Raw genomic sequence first — 23,530 nt, forward strand, 5'->3', positions numbered from 1 at the left:
AATATCGATGTTACTGAGGCACAGTTACAAAGCCTGGAGAGAGATGACAAATAGGTGTTCCTAAGTGAAGTCTCCCTGTAGGGTTCCCAAGCAGCCTTACATTTGGATTAACTGGACTGCTCACCAGTTCTAAAATATGTCCCTATCTGAAGTGGAAAACACAAGTGCAAGGACTAAAGCTGAACTCTGAGGAGAATTCTCAAATAATAGAACTGTTCAGTAATCCTGCACCTATTCAGCAAGGAGTCCTTAGGCAAGACTCCCCAACACTGCTACAGTTTATGGAGTGCGCCTTAAAGGGAACCTTAACTGAGAGGGATATGGATGTTACCTTTTAAACAATACTAGTTGCCTGGCAGCCCTGCTTATTTCTTTGGCTGCAGTAGTGGCTGAATGACACACCTGAAACAACATGCAGTTAATCCAGTCTGACTTCAGTCAGAGCACCTGATCTGCATGCTTGTTCAGGGGCTGTGGCTAAAAGCATTAGAGACACAGGATCAGCAGGGGAGTCAGGACACTGGTATTATTTTGAAAGGAAAAATCCATATCCTTCTCAGTCTCAGTTTAGGTTCCCTTTAATGGCTGCAGCTCAAGCGCTCTGAGTGATCCACAAGAAAAGCGCAATTTAAATGTTATTTGTTTTGAATTGGTGTGACAGAGGAGATAAAAACTCCCTCATGAAGCTGATTCAGCTAAGTATGTGCTCATATAGTGGACTAGTTAAAGAGCAACTCCAGTGAAAAAAAAGTGCTTAATTTTACAATAATTATTTATAAATGATTTAGTCAATGTCTGCCCATTGTCATATCTTTCCTCTACCTGATTTACATTCTGACATTTATCATGTGGTGACATTTTTACTGCTGGCAGGTGATGTCACTGCAAGGAGATGATGCATTTTTGGCAGTTGGAAACAACTGTTATTTCCCACAATGCAACAAGGCTCCCACAGTGTGATGTCATCACAGTGGTCCTGACATCACACTTTGGGAGGGGTTTCACCACAATATTAGCCATACAGAGCCCCCTGATGATCTGTTCAAGAAAAGGTAAAGATTTCTCATGGGAAAGGAGGTATCGGCTACTGATTGGGATGAAGTTCAATCCTTGGTCATGGTTTCTTTTTAAAAGTGTACCTGAGACCAGATTAGTTGCATCATTTATACTTCCATGGGGCTTCTTCCAGCCCCATGAGGACCATGGGTTCAATCGCCTTCCTTCCCGGCTGCTCTGATCTTCCGTTCTGAGCTCTGTTAGTTTGGCCAGTCATGGCCGCGCGCACATCCCTGTTGTGCTCCAGTGGCTGGGAGCGTTCTGCTCCTAGCGCAGGGTGCTACCAACTGGGGGGGGGGGGGCACAAGGGGGATGCGCACATGTCTAGGCCGAGCTACGCTGAACAGTGCAACTGTGCAATCTAAAAGATCTCAGAACGGAGAGGATGGTGATGGAGCCTGCAGTCCTCATGGAGCTGGGGGAGCCAGGTAAGTATGAATCATGCAATGAGACTGTTCTCAGGTTTCCTGACATAGGAGACCAGGGCTCGATTCTCAGCTCTTCCTATTCAGTAAGCCAGCACCTATCCAGGACCATCCAGAAGCTTTTGCTTTAAAGAAGCCTGTAAGGGGAAAAAAAGTGCCCTTGGGGCGTACTTACCTCGGGAGGGGGGAGCCTCTGGACCCTGAGACTTCCCTCGTCCTCCTGTGCCTTCCCATTCCAGCGCTGGCTCCCTTAAACAGCATGCAGCAATATTATTTACATCTGCGCTCTCACGCAGGCGCAGTGCCAGTTTCGCCTGGTGCTGCGCTTGCTCAGGAGCGCAGATGTAAATATTTCTGCAGGCTTCACTGTGCCTGCGCCCAGTCAGTGGATTTTCGGGTGGTGCCAGCGCTGAATCGCCTCTACTTAGGAGAAGGGAGAAAGCCTCTTTCAGATCCAAACACTTAGGTACAGGTACACTTAGTATCACAGAAGTCATGTCAATGGCATCGTTTATTAGAGAATGAAGATGGCAGCCTCGATATTCCTCTCACTTCTGGTTCCCTTTAAAGGACAACTGAGGTGAAATGTATTTGAAGGCTGCCATATTTATTTCCTTTCAAGCAATACCAGTTACCTGGCAGCCCTACTGGTCTATTTGGCTACAGTACTGTCTTAATCAGACCAGAAACAAGCATGCTGCTAATCTTGTCAGATCTGACAATAATGTCAGAAACACCTGGTCTGCTGCATGCTTGTTCAGGGTCTATGGCTAAAAGCATTAGAGGCAGAGGATCAGCAGGACAGCCAGGCAACCGGGATTGCTTAAAGGACAACTGTAGTGAAAGGAATATGGAGGCTGCCATATTTATTTCCTTTTAAGTAATACTAGTTGCCTGGCTATCCTGTGCCTCTAAAGGCTCATACACACATCAGACTATAGTCTTTGGAAAATAAAAGATCACAGACCAATCTTACCACCCTTCATGTAGTATGAGAGCCATACCTACACAGTCTTTTCTATGGAGCTGAACTCCCCATCAGACAGAAATCTTTGCAAGATGCTGCACACACAGATGCTGTACAGACACAAAAGATCTGTATCTGCAAAAGATCTGTTCCTGCCAAAAATCCATTCCTGCAAATTGCAATGATAGTCTATGAGATCTGCAGATCATCGTACACACATGATTTAACTGACATTCATCTGCAGATCAGATCCACCAGGATGGATTTTCAGATCTGCAGATGATTGCTTGATCTGCAGATGAATGTCAGTTAAATCATGTGTGTACGATGATCTGCAGATCTCATAGACTATCATTGCAATTTGCAGGAATGGATTTTTGGCAGGAACAGATCTTTTGCAGATACAGATCTTTTGTGTCTGTACAGCATCTGTGTGTGCAGCATCTTGCAAAGATTTCTGTCTGATGGGGAGTTCAGCTCCATAGAATAGACTGTGTAGGTATGGCTCTCATACTACATGAAGGGTGGTAAGATTGGTCTGTGATCTTTCATTTTCAAAAGACTATGGTCTGATGTGTGTATGTGGCCTAATCCTGTTAGCCATAGATCCTGAACAAGCGTGAAAGATCCGTTCCTGCAAAATGCATTCATAGTCTATGAGATCTGCAGATCCTCATACACACCTTGTTTAACAGACATTCATCTGCAGATCAGACAATCATCTGCAGATCTGAAAATCCATCCTGGTGGATCTGAATGTTTGTTGAACAAGGTGTGTATGATGATCTGCAGATCTCATAGACTATGAATGCATTTTGCAGGAACGGATCTTTTGCAGGAACGGATCTTTTGCAGGAACGGATCTTTTGCAGGAACGGATCTTTTGCAGGAACGGATCTTTTGCAGGAACGGATCTTTTGCAGGAACGGATCTTTTGCAGGAACTGATCTTTTGCAGATAATGATCTTTTGAATGTGTACAGCATCTTTGTGTGCAGCATCTTGCAAAGATTTATATCTGATGGGGAGTTCAGCTCCATAGAATAGACTGTGTAGAGTATGGCTCTCATACTACATGGAAGGTGGTAAAATTGGTCTAAGATCTTTCATTTTATCTTTCAAGTGTGTACACACCATTATTGCAGACCTCTTTGTCTACGTCTATTCTATCTGGGCTTGGCTGCCCCTGATCCAGCACTGTCTCCTGTGGAGTGTAGCAGTATCCCCTCCATTTCACTTTTGTTACAGTTGTCCTTTAACCTGCCTGCATTCTGGAAGAGCATGTTTCTCTCTCTGTTGCTGTCAATGTAATTTTCCTCCATTGTAGTTTTCTGTAGTTGGGTGTGTGACATCTTACAGTGGATCTGATTCTGAGGTTATGAATTGAATAGTATTCTGTAGAGGAGTTTTCCTCACTAGTGATCTGCTCTTTAATTGCACAGAGTTCAGGGATGCGCTTCCACTATGTGGCATCTGGAGACAAAGGAAACCCGTTGATGTTACTGCTGCATGGCTTCCCTGAGAACTGGTAATGTGACTTTGGTAATGTTGTTGTGTTCAGCGTCTGATGTGTTGCATATAACCCTCAATAAAAATAACCAACATACTTCTCCTGTATAATATTCAGAGGAACGTCTCTTATAGTTGGATAGGACCTCCACAAGTTGTCCAGATCTGTATGCTGGATGGAAGGGGAAAGTTGCATGCTGGTACAGCTGGAGAAAGGGTAATGGGCATAAATGTAATTGAGGCGCTGGGAGATTTGGGCGTAGGGTAAAACCAAAAAATGGCTCACCCTTCTCCCGGTGATGTTAAAGAGGATCTGTAACCTCAAAAAATCCCCTGGGGGGTACTCACCTCGGGTGGGGGAAGCCTCCGGATCCTAATGAGGCTTCCCACGTCGTCCTCTGTCCCACGGGGTCTCACTGCAGCCCTCCGTGCAGCCGTGACGTAATATTTACCTTCCTGGCTCCTGCGCAGGCGCTCTGGCGGCTATCGGCTCCGAACTGCACGGAAATACCCGATCGCCGTCGGGTCTGCTCTACTGCGCAGGCGCAAGTTTCCGGCGCCTGCGCGGTAGAGCGGACCCGACTGAGATCGGGTATTTCCGTGTAGTTCGGAGAGGAAAGCAGCCACAGCGCCCCCGCTGGAGCCAGCAAAGGTAAATATTGAAATTACAGTCGGGCCTGTCGCCGGCTGTTCAGAGGGCTGCAGCGAGACCCCCGTGGGACAGAGGACGGCGTGGGAAGCCTCATTAGGATCCGGAGGCTTCCCCCACCCGAGGTGAGTACCCCACAGGGGATCTTTTTCATGTTACAGAGTCTCTTTAAAGGATACCCGAGGTGACATGTTGAGATAGACAGACATGGTTATGTACACTGCCTAGCACACAAATAACTATGCTATGTTCCTTTTTTTTCTTTCTCTGCCTGAAAGCGTTAAATGTCAGGTATGTAAGTGGCTGACTCAGACAGGAAGTGACTACAGTGTAGCCCTCACTGAAGAGAAATTCCAAAAATAAAACACTTTCCTAGCAGAAAATGGCTTCTAAGAGCAGGAAAGCGATAAAAATGGTCAATAGTTTATAGATTTTTAGCTCTGGCATACTTCAATGAATGTGTCATTGAGCAAAAACAATAAAACTGTTAAAACTTAAAAAGTAGATTTAAACATAAAATAAAACTATGGAATATCTTAAGTCAATTTTAGGAGAAGGAAGTTAGATACAATTGTTTATTTCATTCGTTTTTTTTCGCCTCGGGTGTCTTTTAATTACTATTCCCCCTCCAGGCCACCATGGGCTCAGGAGAAAGACGTACCGGTAATTTGGCTGCCTGCTATTGGTGATTGCTGAATTGCGCTGTTTTTTATAGTAATTTTAGCAGCTACCAAATTACTGTCAGAGCACTGCTATAACCGAAATTAACATTACAGCCTATGGCAGTGCATGGTGCACCCAAATTCTCTGCGCCCTTTTTGCCTGTTGTGGGTAATACTGGACTGCAAAGCACACTATACCCCTAGTTCATTTAGTTTGCTTGGCAATGCTTGTACAGATGAGTGTGCTTAGCTTGGCCAACTGACATGTACTGTACAGTGAAGAGGGTAAGCAGAGAACAGTATGAGGTTTGGGACCTACTAGAAGCCTTTTCTATGCACCTGTGTTTTAAAAAGCTCTTGCTAATGTAATGCTATGGGGGATTTTTTAAACATCGCATCGCTCAAGTGGGATCACACCCATAGCATTACATTAGCAGGAGCTTCTCGAATCACAAGATCTTAGAAAAGTTCTGCTAGTGTGTTTCAGACCGAAGGCCTCGTTTTGTGGGTAAATGCAGGAGCAGTGGGCTGAAATGGCTGATTGTTATTCTGCTCTGTTGGGTTGGCTGGGCAAGAACAGTAATTTCTATAGAGACCTTAAGATTTGCACCCAGTGATTGTAAATGGTCTCTGGACTACAGGGGTTTAATGTTTGTAAGACATTTATGTTTGCTGTTAGGGAATTTGTTCAGCTTTAAATAGACTAATTTAAAAGAAACTGTGCTGCATAAATTTGCATACAAAATTATCTACATCAACTTGGAATTATTTGCATATTATTGACCATCCCCAGTCCATTAATCTGTAGCGGATGTCTTAAAGAGGAACTCCAGTGAAAATAATGTAAAAAAAAAAAGTGCTTCATTCTTACAATAATTATGTATTAATGATTTAGTCAGTGTTTGCCCATTGTAAAATATTTTAAATCCCTGATTTACATTCTGACATGTATTACATGGTGACATTTTTACTGTTGGCAGGTGATGTAGCTACTGCATGCTTTTTTGGCAGTTGGAAACAGCTGTAAACAGCTATTTCCCACAATGCAACAAGGTTCACAGACCGGAAACTGCCAGGAGTACCACGGTCCTCAGAGTATCTTGTGGGAGGGGTTTCACCACAATATCAGCCATACAGCGCCCCCTGATGGTCTGTTTGTGAAAAGGAATAGATTTCTCATGTAAAAGGGGTATCAGCTACTGACTGGGATAAAGTTCAATTCTTGGTCGGAGTTTCTCTTTAAGCTACACATACACTACTTGACAGGCCGATGGGATCGCTATCGACACTGTTTGATCTCGCACAGGAGGTTGATCAAAGAATCACCATTACTGTTCAATGAACATCATTCACGGGGCTGTTCACGTGTTGATGTGCTCCGGCGGTAACAGTAACAAAACACCTGGGGTTGATGGAATGCAAATCCAACAACAAACCTTATGAGAGTGGATAAATGAAACGTACGAGGAGGCTGTGGATGAACAGAAGAGCAATATCCACACAAACTGCTAAACAACTAATCATCCAATAATTTAACATAGTAAAGAGTAGGGATCGTTTATGAAATGCAAATAAATCAGAGTTGGTGTAATATTATGCAGATGTATGCAGCTAGAGTCTTTGGCAGGATTTGATTGGTCTATTTACAAGCTGCCTATATTTGCATTCAGGATCCAGCACCAACTTGTAATTATTTGCATCTCAGTGATGCTGCTTTCAGAATGTGGGATAGATTGACTACACATTATACCCTGGATGCAAGAAGACCCTGAAAATCTGCAAGAACAGCTGGATGTGCATCTAGTACCAGAAGCTGGAACTCCACACCTGCCACATCAGCTGTTATGAAACTAACTGGTAACAGTCAATGGTCAAGTGTGATTAGCAAAGGTCAGTTGAGATGTACCACTAGATAGCAGGTACCAGATAGGTACCGACAGCACAAGCCGGCCCAGTATGCTGGCACCTGCATTCTGCATTTTGCATGTTTATGTTAATATTGTCAGTGATCAGGATCAGTTTAATGTTCATGCAGACCCAAGTATAAAGATGCCATCCCTTTTCTCCCATTGTTTTCCGTTAAGGTGGATTTTCACCATACAACAATTAAAGTTTATTTTTAATTCAACAATCAAAATACATTTTTTCTGATTGATTGTAACAGTTAAAAAATCTGACCAGTGTACCACACACGTATGTTTATTTAGTGGCTGGATAGTGTACAGGTTTAAATCCTGGCTGATGTCAGTACCTATTCAGTAAGGAGGCCTTAGGCAAGACTCCCTATCAACAATTTTCAACTTTTCAGGACAACCAATCGTTTTTATTGAATTGCTGTAAAATTGGATAATTTTATTGTAACAAGATACACCTTAAGCGAGACATTTTATTGAGTTTGTTCATAATGTCAGTCAGCTAGAGAAAAAGGGACCACAGAAATGCCCTGCTGAGGCGGGAGGCCTGGTGGATGGACTGGCTGGGATAACAGTCACCAAGCGGCCTGAACAACGACTTTAGCCTAAAGTGCTTCCTGTGGTTTGTTTGTTTTTCTGTCCTTTTAGCTTTGAAAGGGTTAATGAGTTTTCAAGTTTATGGCCCCCTCCCCATTTTTTTTTTTTTTTTTTTTTTTTTTAGGGGGGCGGTTGTTTTGTTCATTTTCTATGTGATTAAACATTTTTCACTGGATACTGTAGCACTTTACAAAACGGTGCCACGCCCGAAACGTTTTGCTGGTTTGCTACTTTTAGGAGGTGTTTTGAAAGTAGCTTTTATGCCACGTTAACCTTTTACCCACTTTTTGCAACTGTTTCTTCCAGGTACTCCTGGCGATACCAGCTGGATGAGTTCTCCCGGGGATATCGGGCTGTTGCCGTTGACCTTCGAGGATTTGGAGCCTCGGATGCCCCTCCTGAGCAACTGGATTACAAAATGGAGACGCTCTTGCAGGATGTGAAAGATCTAATTGCAGGACTTGGTACGCATCTGCGTGCATTTACATGTGGTAGGGAAACTGGGTGGTAGCGAGTTTGGTAGGGTGTAATAAATATATAATCTATCAAGACACAGAAAATTTATATTGTGCTTTTCTCCTGGCGGACTCAAGGAGCCAGAGATGCAGCCACTAGGGCGCGTTCAGTAGGCAGTAGCAGTGTTAGGGAGTCTTGCCCAAGGGTTCCTCACTGAATAGGTGCTGGCTTACTGTACAGGCAGAGGCAAGATTCAAACCCTGGTCTCCTGTGTCAGAAGCGGAGTCCTTAACCATTACACTATCCATTCAAGAGAACGCCAAGCAAGAATTTTCTTTCTTTGCTTTGGATAGTTTGGGTTGTCAGATTTTTGCGGGTTTGTGTCCTTTGCCCAACATAGTTTGGGATAAATCCCCCAATTGGGTACCTGTTCTGATGAGGGCACTCATATGTGTTTTCCACTGCTTCAAAAATGGCCTGTTTATTAGGGCTCTTTAACACTAGAGGCAGCGGTAGAAAAAGCTAAAACGCTGCCTTTTGCTATCAACGTTTTGGTGCTTTTTGAAGGCATTTTAACACCAATACATGACTATCATTGAAATGAGAAACTCAGCGGTCAGCCCTGAAAAACAAGTAACCCTTTCGCACACTTGCATGCAAATGCATTCACAAATTCACTCATCCAGGCACCACTGTTATCTCTACAGCTAAGTTAAAAGCCGAGGTCTTCATTTGCAGAAGAATGCATTATTTTGCTTAGTCACCTATACTGCGCAAAAGTACCCAGGTAAACATAGGTGTCCTAACTCTGGCCCTGTAACATGCATAGTGCAGACATGCAAACATTCATTGCATCAAACCTATATTCGGGATTAGGAGCACACATCCTGACGTCCCCTCCTGGGACAGATAGCGCATCTTACCAATCGCACAAGGGAGCTAACTTAATGTATCCATGCGCACCATGCACATACACCAGCATAAGCTGTGTGCATGCTGACTAATAACACAAATGGGAAGGAGGGAATGCACTGAATTAAATCCTGGCCACAGGGATCAGTAACTTTTAACTTAGCTGTAGAGATAACAGTGGTGCCTAGATAAGTGAATCTGTGAATGCATTTGTTTGAACATTTGCATGCGAGTGTGCGCTACTTGTTTTTTGGTAATTTTGTGGCCACACCCCTTTCAGCACCTCCCTTTCCCTAATAACTTATTTCATGTCCTAACTAGAGGTGATGTGCCTGAAAAAGCCCTGGGGCGCTTCAAACCGCAACGCTCAAAAACGCGGCGTTAAGTGTGAAAGGGAAAATGAAAATCTATGGACCTTCATTTTACCATGGAAACCGCAAACTATGGCCGTGGCGGTAAAACGCCGAAAAAGGCCTCTAGTGTGAAAGAGCCCTTAGGGACAAGTAAAAGTCTAGCAGGTATACCTTCCACACTCTCTATTGAAAGCTAAATAATAAAAAAACTTACCAGGTGTTGTTTTAAGTGACATAGTTACATAGTTATTTTGGTTGAAAAAAGACATACGTCCATCGAGTTCAACCAGTACAAAGTACAACTCCAGCCCGTCCCCCACATACCCCTGTTGATCCAATGGAAGGTGAAAAAACACCCACAAGGCATGGTCCAATTAGCCCCAAAAGGGAAAAATTCCTTCCTGACTCTAGATGGCAATCAGATAAAATCCCTGGATCAACATCATTAGGCATAACCTAGTAATTGTAGCCATGGATGTCTTTCAACGCAAGGAAAGCATCTAAGCCCCCTTTAAATGCAGGTATAGAGTTTGCCATAACGACTTCCTGTGGCAATGCATTCCACATCTTAATCACTCTTACTGTAAAGAACCCTTTCCTAAATAAATGGCTAAAACGTTTTTCCTCCATGCGCAGATCATGTGCTCTAGTCCTTTGAGAAGGCCTAGGGACAAAAAGCTCATCCGCCAAGCTATTATATTGCCCTCTGATGTATTTATACATGTTAATTAGATCTCCTCTAAGGCGTCTTTTCTCTAGACTAAATAAACCCAGTTTATCTAACCTTTCTTGGTAAGCGAGACCTTCCATCCCACGTATCAATTTTGTAGCTCGTCTCTGCACCTGCAGTGACAATAATAGACTTTATTCTTTACTGAGTGTTTGCCATATTTTTCTTATGTAGGTTATTCCACCTGTGTGCTCGTCGGCCATGATTGGGGAGGTACTTTGGCCTGGACCTTTGCCGTGCGTCATCGCAATATGGTCTCTCGTCTTGTTGTCCTGAATGCCCCTCACCCATCGGCATTTCATGGTGATTCATTTTTTTTATCTTTGCTTTCGTGTTATTCTTCAGTTGACCTCATCCTGATTCAAAACTTCTTGGTGTTATTCTGTGTAGCTAAAAAAAAGTATGCTGCTATTACCACAAGGTGGCGGTATAGAGTTGTACATGGAGTTTCTGCAGAAATGTATTTTAGTGTTAGTGTAGCTACTGACATTAGGTTAGATACTGAACTTGCTTTTATTTATGTTTTGCTTTGGAAAAACAGCCGTAACCACATAGATTATTGGCAACCGTTCCTTTCAGCTCCTATAATAGAGGCTTATTTTCTCAAGTTTTTGTATCCTTTATGAATAAGAACAACACTTTTTCAGTAAGGCAGTAAGCAAATATGCATTGTTGATAATGCAAAACAATGGCAGAACAGAACATGCAAGTCACAAAAAGAACTATGTGTTCAGTGGAGTTTGTAATCAGAAGAAACGCAAGGAAAGGGCTATAAACTGTCATTACGAGGGTAGAAGGCAGTAGTAGAGTAATATAGTCTAGACTGTTTTGGTCCTTCTGTGCATCAAGTTCAGAGTTGGCAGAACAAAGGTCACCTGTTCTGCAGATAAAGATAATGAGGCAGGAACTGGGGATGATAAAAACACACGGAACTGCTAAATGGAACTCTGCCAAGTTGGCAATTTTAGGCCTTCTCCAGAGAACCCAGCATGTACACCTTGAGGTCACTTTAAAAAAGACAGCATGGTGGGTATTTAACCACTTCACCTCCAAGGGGTTTTCCCCTTAAAAAAAACAGCGATTTTCACCAGTTGGCAGTCATTCTATTCATTCTCCTATAACGTTATTACTACTTAAAGTGAACCTTAAAGAGAAACTCCGACCAAGAATTGAACTTTATCCCAATCAGTAGCTGATACCCACTTTTACATGAGAAAAATAATGATTTTCACAAACAGACCATCAGGGGGCGCTGTATGACTGATTTTGTGCTGAAACCCCTCCCACAAGAGGCTCTGGTACCGTACGGTACTCTGGGCAAACTGTCACAATGTAACAATGTTCAGACAGGAAATAGCTGTCTGTTAAAGCCAGACCAGCTAGAAACAGCTCCATAATCTGCCCACAGTAACAATGTCACCATGTAATACAAGTCAGAATGTGAATCTGGGAGAGGAAAGATTTTACAATGAGCAAACACTGACTAAATCATGTATACATAATTATTGTAAAAATGAAGCACTTTTTTTATTACATTATTTTCACTGGAGTTCCTCTTTAAGCCAGAAAAAAAAATTGAGTTTTACTCACCTGGGGCTTCTACCAGCCTCCTGCAGCAGTCCTGTGCCCTTGCAGTCACTCACTAAACCTCTGGTCCCCCGCTGCCATTAATCCTCTGGTCCCCCGTCAGGACTGGCCACACAGAGCTTTTTCCGCATTCCCGACTGTAATTAGCGCTATTGCAGGCCGCAACGCGTACAAAAATCCGCGTTGCCGCATATCTATGCGTGCGTAATGCAGCAACGCGTATTTTTGTATGAATGTGGAAAAAGCTACGCGTGGCCAGTCCTGACGGGCCTGTCGGCAAAAACGAAACTAGCTGGCAGTGGGGGACCAGAGGATTAGTGAGTGGCTGCGAGGGCACAGGACTGCTGCAGGGGGCTGGTAGAAGCCCCAGGTGAGTAAAACTCATTTTTTTTTCTGGCTTAAGTGTCTCTTTAACACAAAGAAATAATCTTGTTTTTCTTTAGCCACCAATTAGACTTTCTTTGGTGGGTACTGGTACTTTTTTTGCTAAGAATTATTTTATTCTAACTGCGTTTTAACAGGAATAAAAAGAAAAAATATGAAATAAATGTATTATTTCTCAATTTTCGGCCATTATAGTTTTAAAACAATACATGCTACCATTATTAAAATCCCCACATTTTATTCGCCCATTTGTCCCGGTTATTGCAACCTTTAAAATTTTTCCATAGTACCATGTGTGGCGCCAATATTTTATTTGGAATTAAAGGTGCATTTTTTCAGTTTTATGGCCATCCCTAATTACAAGCCCATCATTTATAAACAGTAATATACCCTCTTTACATACATATTAAAAAAAAGTTCAGTCCCTAAGGTAACTATTTATTTTTTTATTATTTTTTATTTGTAAAAAAAAATAAATAAAAAAAAATTGGGTAGCTAATTGGGAGTGTGGGAGGTCAGGGGTTAATTTTAAATGTACAAATATGTACTTAAAATAAAAATTGTAGATAAAATTTTACTATTTGGCCACAAGATGTCCTCACAACTGACTTCCGTATGCGTAGTATTACTACGCAAACAGGAAGCAATGCGTGGATGGTCTTTGTGAATGGCGGAGCTGTCTCATAGAGAATGGGAACTGTGTTCCTATTCATTGATCTAGAGGCTAATGATCGGCAACGGGCGTGGGGGTGTGAGCAGGAATGCGCAGAGTTGTGGCATTTTGCAGGGACGTAGTTACTCATCCCGGGGGAGGGGAAGTGGTTAAAGTGTACCTGAAGTGACATGATGAGATAAACATATACACATGTAGTACTAGCCCTACTAAGAAATTATCAGAAGTCCTGTTCTGTTTTTCCAATAGAGCAATAGTAAAAAAAAAAAAAAAAAACTTGAGTTGTTCTCTATCCAAAACAGCTTGTCGACAGTTTGAGTTCTGATGAACTCAGTCCAACTTCATTAACAGTGAGTAGAAGCAAAAACAGTAAGATAAGGAGTCCAAAGAGGTTTTAATGCAGGAAAGTTCAGTGTATCTTTTTTAGCTAAACAAAGCAGAGCGTGGATTCTAAACAGCAGCAGTGACAGTCTGGTGCAATCTTAAAAATAAAGCACTAAAGCTGAAAATAAAAAAGGGACTCTTTTCTGTGTGACTAATATTCAGTTCATCATCCATACTACTCATACAATTCATTATCTCAAGTTTATTTTCACTTCACATTAATTTTAAACCAGTTCTGAAGTGAAAAAACAAGCAAACCACATATTCACCTATGGAGAGGGAAGGCTCTGGATCCTATACACAATTCGGAAATGGAGGCACAGTGCAGTATTTGACCCATCACTTGAATACTGGGAAAGCGGGTGACGCGCTGGAACGAGGGTCTGTTAGAGGAATGGGAAAGCTCTATAGGACCCAGAGCTTTCCCTCTCCGTAAGCGTGTATCTGTTTTTTTTTTTATTTTTCACTTCAGACTTGCTGGCAGCTTCTCCATTAGTATCTTTGGCATGTGCTGACTTTAACTTGCTATTTTCTTTTTTTTTTTTCCTTCTCAGATTATGTGCTGTCTCACCCAACCCAGCTATTCTCCTCCCGTTACGTCTTCCTATTCCAGCTGCCTATCTTGCCAGAGATCTTGCTGTCCATTGCTGACTTTGAGGTGAGTATAGCTCTGCAGTGTACAGAAGTGCCAGGCATTGCTGAACTATAGTTGACTTCTTGCAGTCCCTTGATTAGGTCACTATAGGTGTTTATTTCTAAATGTACTGGTGAAAGGTATCGTTTTCCATCCAACATATGAGCAAAAACTGAAAATGTTCTCAAAGAGGAGAACCGACAAAAATGTAATTTGCAAGTACCCATTTTCTACAGAAATCCTAAAATTAAACTTAAGTGTTCAATTTGCTAACACTGCTTAAAGGACCACTATTGTGAAAATTGTAAAATATAAAATATATGTTAACACATGCAAATAAGAAGTGCATTTCTTCCAGAGTAAAATAAGCCTTACATTTTTCTCCTATGTTGCTGTCACCTATAGTAGGTAGTAGAAATCTGACAGAACCAACAAAGTTTTGGAGTAGGCCATTTTCTTGTGGGGAATTCTCAGGGTTTTCTTTATTTTCAAAAGCACTTAGAAAATGGCGGTTGCTCTGTCCAGCTACCCAAAAAAATGTGGAGCAAGCAGGGAGGCTGGCCAGCATCTTTGTATAAATCCTTTTCAGGGAGTGCCTTTATAAAGAATAAAGGCCATGCTGAGAATCCCTCATGAAGAGATGGGCTAGCCCTACTACCTACTGTGACCGCAACATAAAAGTAATGTATAGCTAATTTTTACCCTGGAAGAAAAGTTATTCTGATTTGTAGTTCTGCGCCTTCGCCGCCATCGGGATGGTACTGCGGAGGGACCACGTGACCCTGCGTGGTGGAGCGCAGAAGAACCTGACCCGGCGAGGTCGGCTGCGCAAGCGGAGAAGACCGGGAGCCACCGAAGCTGCGGCGAGGGCACAGGACGGCTGCCACGGGCTGGAGGAAGCCCCAGGTAAGTGGATTTTTTTTTTTAAGCTTGGACCATTCCTTTAACGTGAACCTGAAAAGAACTAAATTAAAAAAAAAAAAGTTTCTTGTCTGTGCCTGTGACATTACCAAGCGATCCTCCGGTCTCCCGCCGCTGCTGGGCGCGCACTTCCTCGGTCACACTCCCACCACTGGGAACGTCATTTCACATGCGCAGTACTAGAAAATCTTGTACTGTGTCTGTGCAGGACGCACTCAGCGAGGGAAAGGAGGATGATGGTAGAAACCCCAGGTTAGTGAATCTTTTTCTTTGGTTAAAGAGACTCTGAAGTCTCCCTAAAATGAGTTGTTTTTTTTTAAAAACCTCATTAACATTATAATCTCAAAACGCTGCAGAACCGCGGCTGAAAACCCCCTCTATCACCCCAAACTCACGGGGGTACAGGGCAGGCAAAATCCATGACTTTCTTGGTCATGGATTTTGCTGCTGCCTCCATGCACGTCAATCAGCGCATATCTCCGCCTCTCCCTGCCCCTCTCAGTGAAGGAAGACTGAGAGGGGCGGGGGAGAGGCGGCGAGCCACGCTGATTGACGCGCAAAGAGGCAGAGCCGCGCTGCCTCTATGCAAAAGTTGCCTGCGTGTTCCCCCGTGAGTATGGGGTGATCGAGGGGGTTTTCAGCCGCGGTTCTGCGGCGCTTTAGGTGGTACAATAATGGTAATGAGATTTTTAAACTAAAAACCTCATTGTAGAGAGACTTCAGAGTCTCTTTAAGGTTAACTTTAGACAACAAAAAGGTATGAAACCATGGCATAGTCAAGGTTATTTTGGGAATCGGCTGGAGCACAGTGGTTTCCTGTTATGAGAAATGAAATGGAATCTGAAGTGAGAGGAATAGGGAGGCTGCCATCTTCATTCCCTTATAAACTATGCCACTTTCTGGGCTGTCATTTGGCTGTAGGGGTTTTGAGTTACACACCTGTAACAAGCATGCAGCCAGCAGTCACATCAGAGTCTCAGCATCTCATCTGCTGCTCATTCTGGACCAGTGACTTGTAGTATCACAGGCAGACCATCAGTACAGAAATCAGGCACATGGACCACTGGTACCACAAATACCAGAGCACTGATATATTGGCTGAAGGAGAATAGGAACTAATCACAGAATTATTGAACCCAGCATGTATGCCTCCCAGAGCACATGGGAATTATGCAAAGTTGCATGCTGGCATCTATACACTAAACACAAAGGCACAATAGTAGTGAAGACTGCCTCAATCGATCAAGCACAAATGGGAAAGATCTGCAAACTTGGCTCTTCAGCTGTCAAGGAACTACAAATCCCACAATGCATTTGCCTTTATGCATCATGACTGTGGCTGTCAGACTCCTGCAATGCACTGTGGGACTTGTAGTTCCTTAATAGCTGGAGAGCCAAGTTAATAAAAATAAAAACTCTTCCAAGTAAATTAGTTAGGATATATGAAGTATTGCATCCAGAACAGCATAGAGGGACTCATCTGCCAGTGGGTAATGCACTCCAGCTTGTGTCCTTATAAGCTGCACCCAAAATGCCCAAAATATCACCATATGCATGCACTAAATAAACTACATCCTAAAAGGTTCCACCCCGGAACAGGACTTTGTCAGGAGATAACACTGCAAAGTCATAAAGTGCAGGGCAATTCATTTACTAAAATGTTTATTAATTTTTGTGAATAAGCTTCATCGTGAGTTATGAGACTGTTTATTCCTTTTTGTGATTGATACATCTTAGCACTTTGCACAGTTATCCCCTGACGAAGCCCTGTTTTGAGGTAAAACCTGTAGGGACCTTTTTGGTGTATAGTTAATTTAGTGCATGTATATGAGAGTCTCTTAGGCATTTTGGTGGCAGCTTATCAGGACTCGTGCTGGAGCTGTCTGCCATTACACACTGGCAATTGAAAGAAACCCTGTGTTGTTTTGGATGCAGTACTTCATATAGTCTTAACTAATTTACTTGGACAGGTTTTTATGTGATCTCCATAATCAAAGCTCTGTTTTAGGGAATCTCCCATTTGTTCTTGAGGAGTCTATACAATCCATCTCTAAAGCTCTAATGAAACCATAGCATCGGTGTGACACTGAGATGTTTTGGTATTTTTAAGAGATAATACATTTGGCAACCTCACAATTTTTTTTACTTTTTATGGGTGATTTAAAGTGTAACTGAGAAGGGGGGAATGATGCATACCGGAGGCTTCCTCCAGCCCCCTCAAGCCTTATCACTCTCTTACCATCCTTTTCCGTCTCCTGGATCTTCTTTAACTGGCCCCAAAAAGTCCTCCAGTCGGCGCAGTGCAGCTTTGCGCGCTCCCCCATTGCGCTTCAGTGGTCGGGAACGTTGTGTGTCTGTGCAGTAGTAGGCCGGGCCGCTCATGTGCAATACGCCCCAGGATTTCTGGGGCAATTAGCAGAGGATCCATGCATCCCAGAAGGACGGTGAGGGAGCGTTCAGCCTGAGGTATAATTTTTTCCTTTTACTCACATCTCAGGTTCATTTTAAAGTTAATCTGAACTCTTGCACAGGACAGAAGGAAAACGTAGAGAAATGCACCCTGAATGTATTTAGAGAATTTAGCCTGTTTAATTCCCCCTCATTTGTGTCTAATCCCAAGTTGTAATTTGATCTCCCCCCCCCCCCCGTGTCACATGACTGCCTATGGCAGATAAGCCCATTTGAAAGCACAAGCTGTAAATTAATGTCTGCTTCCATGAATCGGGAAGTAGAAACTGTGCAAATTTTATTTTAGGATTTGGATCAGCTGTAACAAATACATGTTTTTTTGTTCATAGGTTATTATGCTGTTGTGTATCTTTTAGCACAGAGAGGAGTTCTGAGTTCAGGTCCGCTTTAACTGCATTTTGGTTAATGATTGTCTCCAGTGATATGACAGATGAGCCATCTGACCTCTGCAATGTAATCTTCCTCCACAGAACATCAGAAAGCCATTGGTAGATGCCACTACAGGGATCCAAAATAAGGAGCGGAGACTGACCGAAGAAGAGACTGAGGCTTATTTATATTACCCTTCTCAGAAAGGACGCCTTACACCCCCTCTTAACTACTACAGGAACTTGTTTGGGTGAGCTGAGCAAAGGCTGTAATATTACAATGAAAACAAAAACTAAATCCTTCTCGTCTAGTCATTCTGGGCAAAACAGAGCAGGACTTGAGGGCCGGGCCAAAAAGTTAATTATAATCGTTGTGCCTGCTGCATTTTTCCTGCGACTGGCTTCCTATTCCAAGTACAGGAGTCAGTGTTGCCAACTCATCCCTTTAATTACTGACACATCTAAAGGTGCATACACACATCAGACTATAGTCTTTGGAAACTGAAAGATCACAGACCAATCTTACCACTTTTCCATGTAGTATGAGAGCCATACCTACACAGTCTTTTCTATGGAGCTGAACTCCCCATCAGAAAAAACTCATTGCAAGATGCTGCACACACAGATGCTGTACAGACACAAAAGATCAGTATCTGCAAAAGATCTGTTCCTGCCAAAAATCCGTTCCTGCAAATTGCAATGATAGTCTATGTGATCTGCAGATCATCATACACGTGATCAAAATTTAAAGCCATAATCTTTAGCTGCAGAGAAGCCTCGTTTTTAGATGGGAGGTGGGGGGGAGAGAGAATGTGTCATTTGAGCAGTCTGATTTATTAAAGGGAACCTAAAGTGAGAGGGAGATACCAGGCTGACATATTTATTTATAAACAATACTAGTTACTTGGCTGTCTAGCTGTTGCTCTGGCTCCAATACTTTTATCCATAGACCCTGAATAAACATGCAGCATATCTGGTGTTTCTGACAATGATCTGTCAAGATTCGCTGCATGCTTGTTTTTAGATGTGTGATTTAGACACTACTGATGCCAGAATGATCAGCAGGAGTGGTATTATTTAAAAGGAAATTATGGCAGCCTTCATATTCTTCTTGCTTCAAGTTCCCTTTAGGGTTAGTTTACAATGCTCAGTTGTATTGCAGAATAATTCTGCATGTCAACTCAATGTGTATACGATTCTATGGGGCTGTTCACAGTACTGTGTTATAATGGATCGCGTTATTCTAACTCGCTGCATGCAGGCTTTGTATTATAGCCTAGGGCCAGTCTCCATTGCAGTTGACACTCATTATAAACCTGTGCATTATGCAACTGACCACTGTGAACCTAGCCTTAAGCCTTTAGATGATCATTTAGATCTATTTCTGAAGATGGACTTGTTTTTTGGTTTCACAACCATAGATGAGATGCATGTTTTATTTCCTATCTCTACAGGTTCTTTCCGGTGAAAGCCCAGGACGTCCTTGTCCCAACTTTGCTCCTGTGGGGAGAGCTTGACATGTTTCTAGAGCCAGCCATGGTACCAGAGATGCAGCAGTATGTGCGCGCCCATTTCCAGGCTGAGATCATACCAAATGCCAGTCACTGGCTACAGCAAGACCGGCCTGAGGATGTCAACAGGATCATGAGGGATTTCTTAAACCGGGACATAACACATCCTAACCATGGTCATCCATGAAAAAGGAGAAAAATCTTGGGAGGCACAACATTGCTTAAGTGCTTATTAGTTTTTTTTTAAGTGTTTATAATACATTGTACACCTACGCTGGTGTAAGTGTTCACAGAAACGGTACAAAGGCTAATTAGCTAAAACAAAGAGTGCCTAGTATGGTCCATGCCCATGAGAATGACAGCTAGACAATACAATGACGTCTTAGCAGAACTGAATACACCATTGAAGAGGTGTTGCAAGTAACAAATCCTTTTATAGAGACACGTGCCTGGCAGTGTGTCGACGATGTGAGGCTGGATGCCAACAAATGTATCTCCTAAATTTTATTTTAAATTATCACGTCTTGCAAAAAGCAGTCTTTTAAATATGCAGATGTCAAATTTAATGACAATTCATTTATCCGTTTTTTTTTTTCATGAAAAGAACAAAACACTCCAACCATTTACTTGAAGACAGAAAACATTGGAACTGAAATTTATATAATATTCAAACTGACAGCTGCTTAGCCTGAAGATGGAACCACAGAATCAGAGCCGCAAGGATGACTCATGGAAGACACTGTGTTTTCTAGAGGAACTAATAGACAGTTGTGATTTTTGCTTCCAAAGTAATTTGGTTATGATTATGCCAATTGTGATGCTCAATTTTTTTTGTGCAGCAATGATGGGCAAGGTTGAATAGCATGGATTCAGATGTTTGCGTACCCTTTTTGCGTACTTTGTGATAAGCTATGACTGTAATACTGTGATAGAAAATGTGCTCCCATAATAAGTGCTGCTATCCATACATGAAATGCTGCCCCTGCTGGCAATAAGTGCCACGCATTAGTTGTGCCTCTGCCCTAACCATGGCTAGTTTTATTGACCAGGAAATGGGTGGACAGCAGAAGGGGGCAGATAATACCATTTCCTTATTGCCTTTTCTAGGAGACAGCTTGGAGCTATCAGACAAATGCAAATCCTCATATTATTTTACTCCTAGAGAGTTCTACCTGAGGTAAAAGCGATAGCTTGTCTTATGGTGGAGATGGCCCTGGATGGTAAGATAGTTAAAACGCGGACCTGAGCTAAAAGGTTTACGCTCTCTCATTACAGAAATGAAGAAAAGTTAAGAAATATAATTCTAAAAAAGGACTACAAGGGAATGTTGGATAACATTGAGTTTAAAGGAATCCAAGCAGAGATTCTGCAGTTTGCCCTGGTTTCTAATAGCTGTAGGAGCTTCCATTTTCCCTTTGCCTTTATTTATCCAGAGGAAGGTGTGAATGTAATCAAGTGTGACTTCTCTAAACTGTTTGAATACAGTTCCCTATATCCCCATCCCCCTGCTGATGAAAGCTTTTGTTTGCTCATTGGTACTACTAATTACAGCAGTCCTTATCTGCCTGCTCTTTCTGTGGACAGAAGGCTGTGGAAACAGGGCAATAAAAGCCTCTTACAAACATTTCAATGCAAAAAGAAGTTAGAATGGATTTTTTTAGCCCTGGGTTCACTTTCAGCCTGGCTGTATGCCTGCTGGCTGCATCCATGAGAAACAAACTCTGGTAGTGTACAGCTCTACAATGTCTATATAACGCTTACAAGATTTTGTTTCATACTTTGTAATTTGTACAAAATCAGTCTGAAGCCTTTACTATACCGTTTCTATTGGCAAAAGGCAGAGTGAAGTTTGCTCTACCTCAGCATCAGGGGCAGTGCAGGGGCCAGGCAATTCTGCCAGGAACCAGATGAAAAGGAAGTGAGGTTCCGCAAAATGTCCCACAAATAAAGACGAATGAAACAAGTATAACCGAATATCTGTTTCGGATGCACAATGTTCCTTATAGTAGGTCCGCGATAAACTTTTACTCATTGCATAGTTGTGTTCCTTTCATATAGTTTATAGGGCATTCCTCAAGCCAAATATTTATTTTTTGTGTTAATACTCAAATTCGCTATAAACTAAACAAGCCTAGCCCACAGCTCCTTTTGTGCCTTGGCACTCTTAGAGCAATGTAGAGGGGATTGAGCTGAGGGCTGGAGATGCTATCAGCTTGCCTGTGTAATGTGACTAGCAGAACATGGCTGCTGTCATTGTATCACAGGAAGAAATAATCCTATACAGTTGAAGCTGTTTGCAGCTAGATTTGCTGTGCAAACTATCTAAATTTTAGATAAGATATATAGACCAGTTACTTGTAGTTATGGTTAGTTTTTCACCTCGGATCCGGTTTAATCATAGCAAGTTAAAAGTCAGTGGTGAGGTGAATATAAACAATTAGCCACACCCCTTGCTCCAGGAGCTCACAAACCACTCCTGCAAAGGGATGTGGTAAGAAGAGGGAAAAACCAACCCCCTGTATACACATGAAAACAAGCATATGATATAAGGGGAGAAAAGATTCAAGACACACATTGCATGCTGAAGACATGTATACGTATCCCCCACCTACCCCACAAGAAAAATGGCATTAAGGGAAGGAAATGGAAAACACAAAAAGAATTATATCCAAAAGTTCCACAACATATATGAATATACATAAATTAATGAAAATACAAATATCAAGATATAGAAAATACATGACACTGAAGGATTTTGGAAAAACACAAAGGGCATTAAAGGGATGTAAATCGAATGATGTGACTTAAATCCCATTTATGGTTAAGGCCACCAGGAACACGTGTCCCTAGTTGGAAAATCCAATATGCCTCCTGGATCAAAAGGGTTCTGAGTAGAATGCCACCCCTGATGGGCCTAACAATGCGTTCTACTCCCTGTAAGGAAAAGGATGACATGTTGCCATGGTGTACCTACCGGAAATGTCTCACAACATTCGATATCTCGGTGGTAATCCGATGGTGATAAGGCTCCTCTATAATGTTCAGCTACACGTTCTCTCATAGGGCGGCTTGTACAGCCATCATATTGAAGGCAGCAATCTTGGCACGACACCAGATATATAACTAGTGTGACAATTAAGATATTTTTCGATTGTGAAAATTCTGCCATTGGAAAAAGAGGTCACAGTATGCATCTGACAATACTGACAAGTGGGAATCCCACATTTGTATGAACCTACCGTATTAAGCCACAAAGGCTTGTATTTTTGACGGGACATTGTGCAGAACATCACTTTATTTTTCACCATTTCTATTGGGGTCTTAATGAATCAACTTTCATTAGACAATCACATGAAAGGTATGTGCATTAGTGACACTGATTTAATAGATCAGGTTCTGGTTTTACAGCCAGTCATTGCCATAGTAGATATGAGCTGAGGCAAAAATGTTGTAGCAAAACCTCATTGCAATTTTCTTCAAGAGTTTTGTAGAGTGAGCGCTCAGATCTATGACCGGGTCATAGTGGAGACTACATGACGTTGAAACGAGCAGTCCCTGTGTACGAAATAACCCTGTTATCATTGTATCATTGGCAACATTTTTTATGTTCAATTGTGGTTGGACTTCATGGATGGATATCCCCCTTTTTTTAGCCCTGGCAACTATGTTATCAAGGAGCGCATACTGGATTTATGTCAGTAGAGCTGCCTGAGAGAGGTTGGCTAATATTACTGCTTCTGAGACTGTAGAAACAAGGTCTACAGCTACATGGATTTAAAGTGTACCTAAGGTGACATGAAGAAATAGACTGTGTGTACAGTGCTAACACTACAAGTAATTAGGCTGTGTTCCTTTTTTTTTTTTCCCTTTTCTGCCTGATATTATGACAGTTTCTCTCAAGTCAGGACCCAGGAGACTATAGAGTGATCCTCACTAATAAGGAATTACTGTCATAAAACTCTTTCCTGGAAAAGAACAGCTTCTGAGTGCAGGGGATAGATATATTTATTTTATTTTTTTTACAATTTAATCACCACTATCACGAACATTTTAAAATACATGTAAACACATACAAATAATTACATTTCTCCAGAGTAAAATGAGCCATAAATTACATTTCTCCTATGTTGCTGTCACTTACGGTAAGTAGTAGAAATCTGACAGAACCGACAGGTTTTGGTCAAGCCCATCTCCTCATGGGGGATTCTCAGGGTTTTCTTTATTTTCAAAAGCACTTAGTGAATTGCAGTTGCTCCGTCCAACTGCCAAAGGAGTGTGCAGTGAGCAGGGAGGCTGGCCAGCATCTTTATATAATTCCTTTTCAAGGGGTGTCTTTATTAAAAATAAAAGCCATGCTGAGAACCCCACATG

At 42.2% G+C, this 23,530-nt stretch overlaps 1 protein-coding gene across 1 annotated transcript in view; it reads left to right on the forward strand.

The window, feature by feature from the left end:
• EPHX3 (epoxide hydrolase 3) overlaps positions 1–23,260 on the forward strand; it is a 33,938-nt gene extending 10,678 nt beyond the window's left edge. Inside the window, exons 3-8 of the mRNA XM_068274578.1 lie at positions 3,890–3,975; positions 8,084–8,241; positions 10,403–10,531; positions 13,811–13,914; positions 17,751–17,899; positions 19,103–23,260. Coding sequence (XP_068130679.1) covers positions 3,890–3,975; positions 8,084–8,241; positions 10,403–10,531; positions 13,811–13,914; positions 17,751–17,899; positions 19,103–19,346 — 870 coding nt within the window. The 3' untranslated portion in view covers positions 19,347–23,260. The remainder of the gene's footprint in view (positions 1–3,889; positions 3,976–8,083; positions 8,242–10,402; positions 10,532–13,810; positions 13,915–17,750; positions 17,900–19,102) is intronic.
• Positions 23,261–23,530: the final 270 nt, after the last annotated feature.

This window comes from Hyperolius riggenbachi, chromosome 3 (genome assembly GCF_040937935.1).
Source record: "Hyperolius riggenbachi isolate aHypRig1 chromosome 3, aHypRig1.pri, whole genome shotgun sequence".
Taxonomy (NCBI): domain Eukaryota; kingdom Metazoa; phylum Chordata; class Amphibia; order Anura; family Hyperoliidae; genus Hyperolius; species Hyperolius riggenbachi.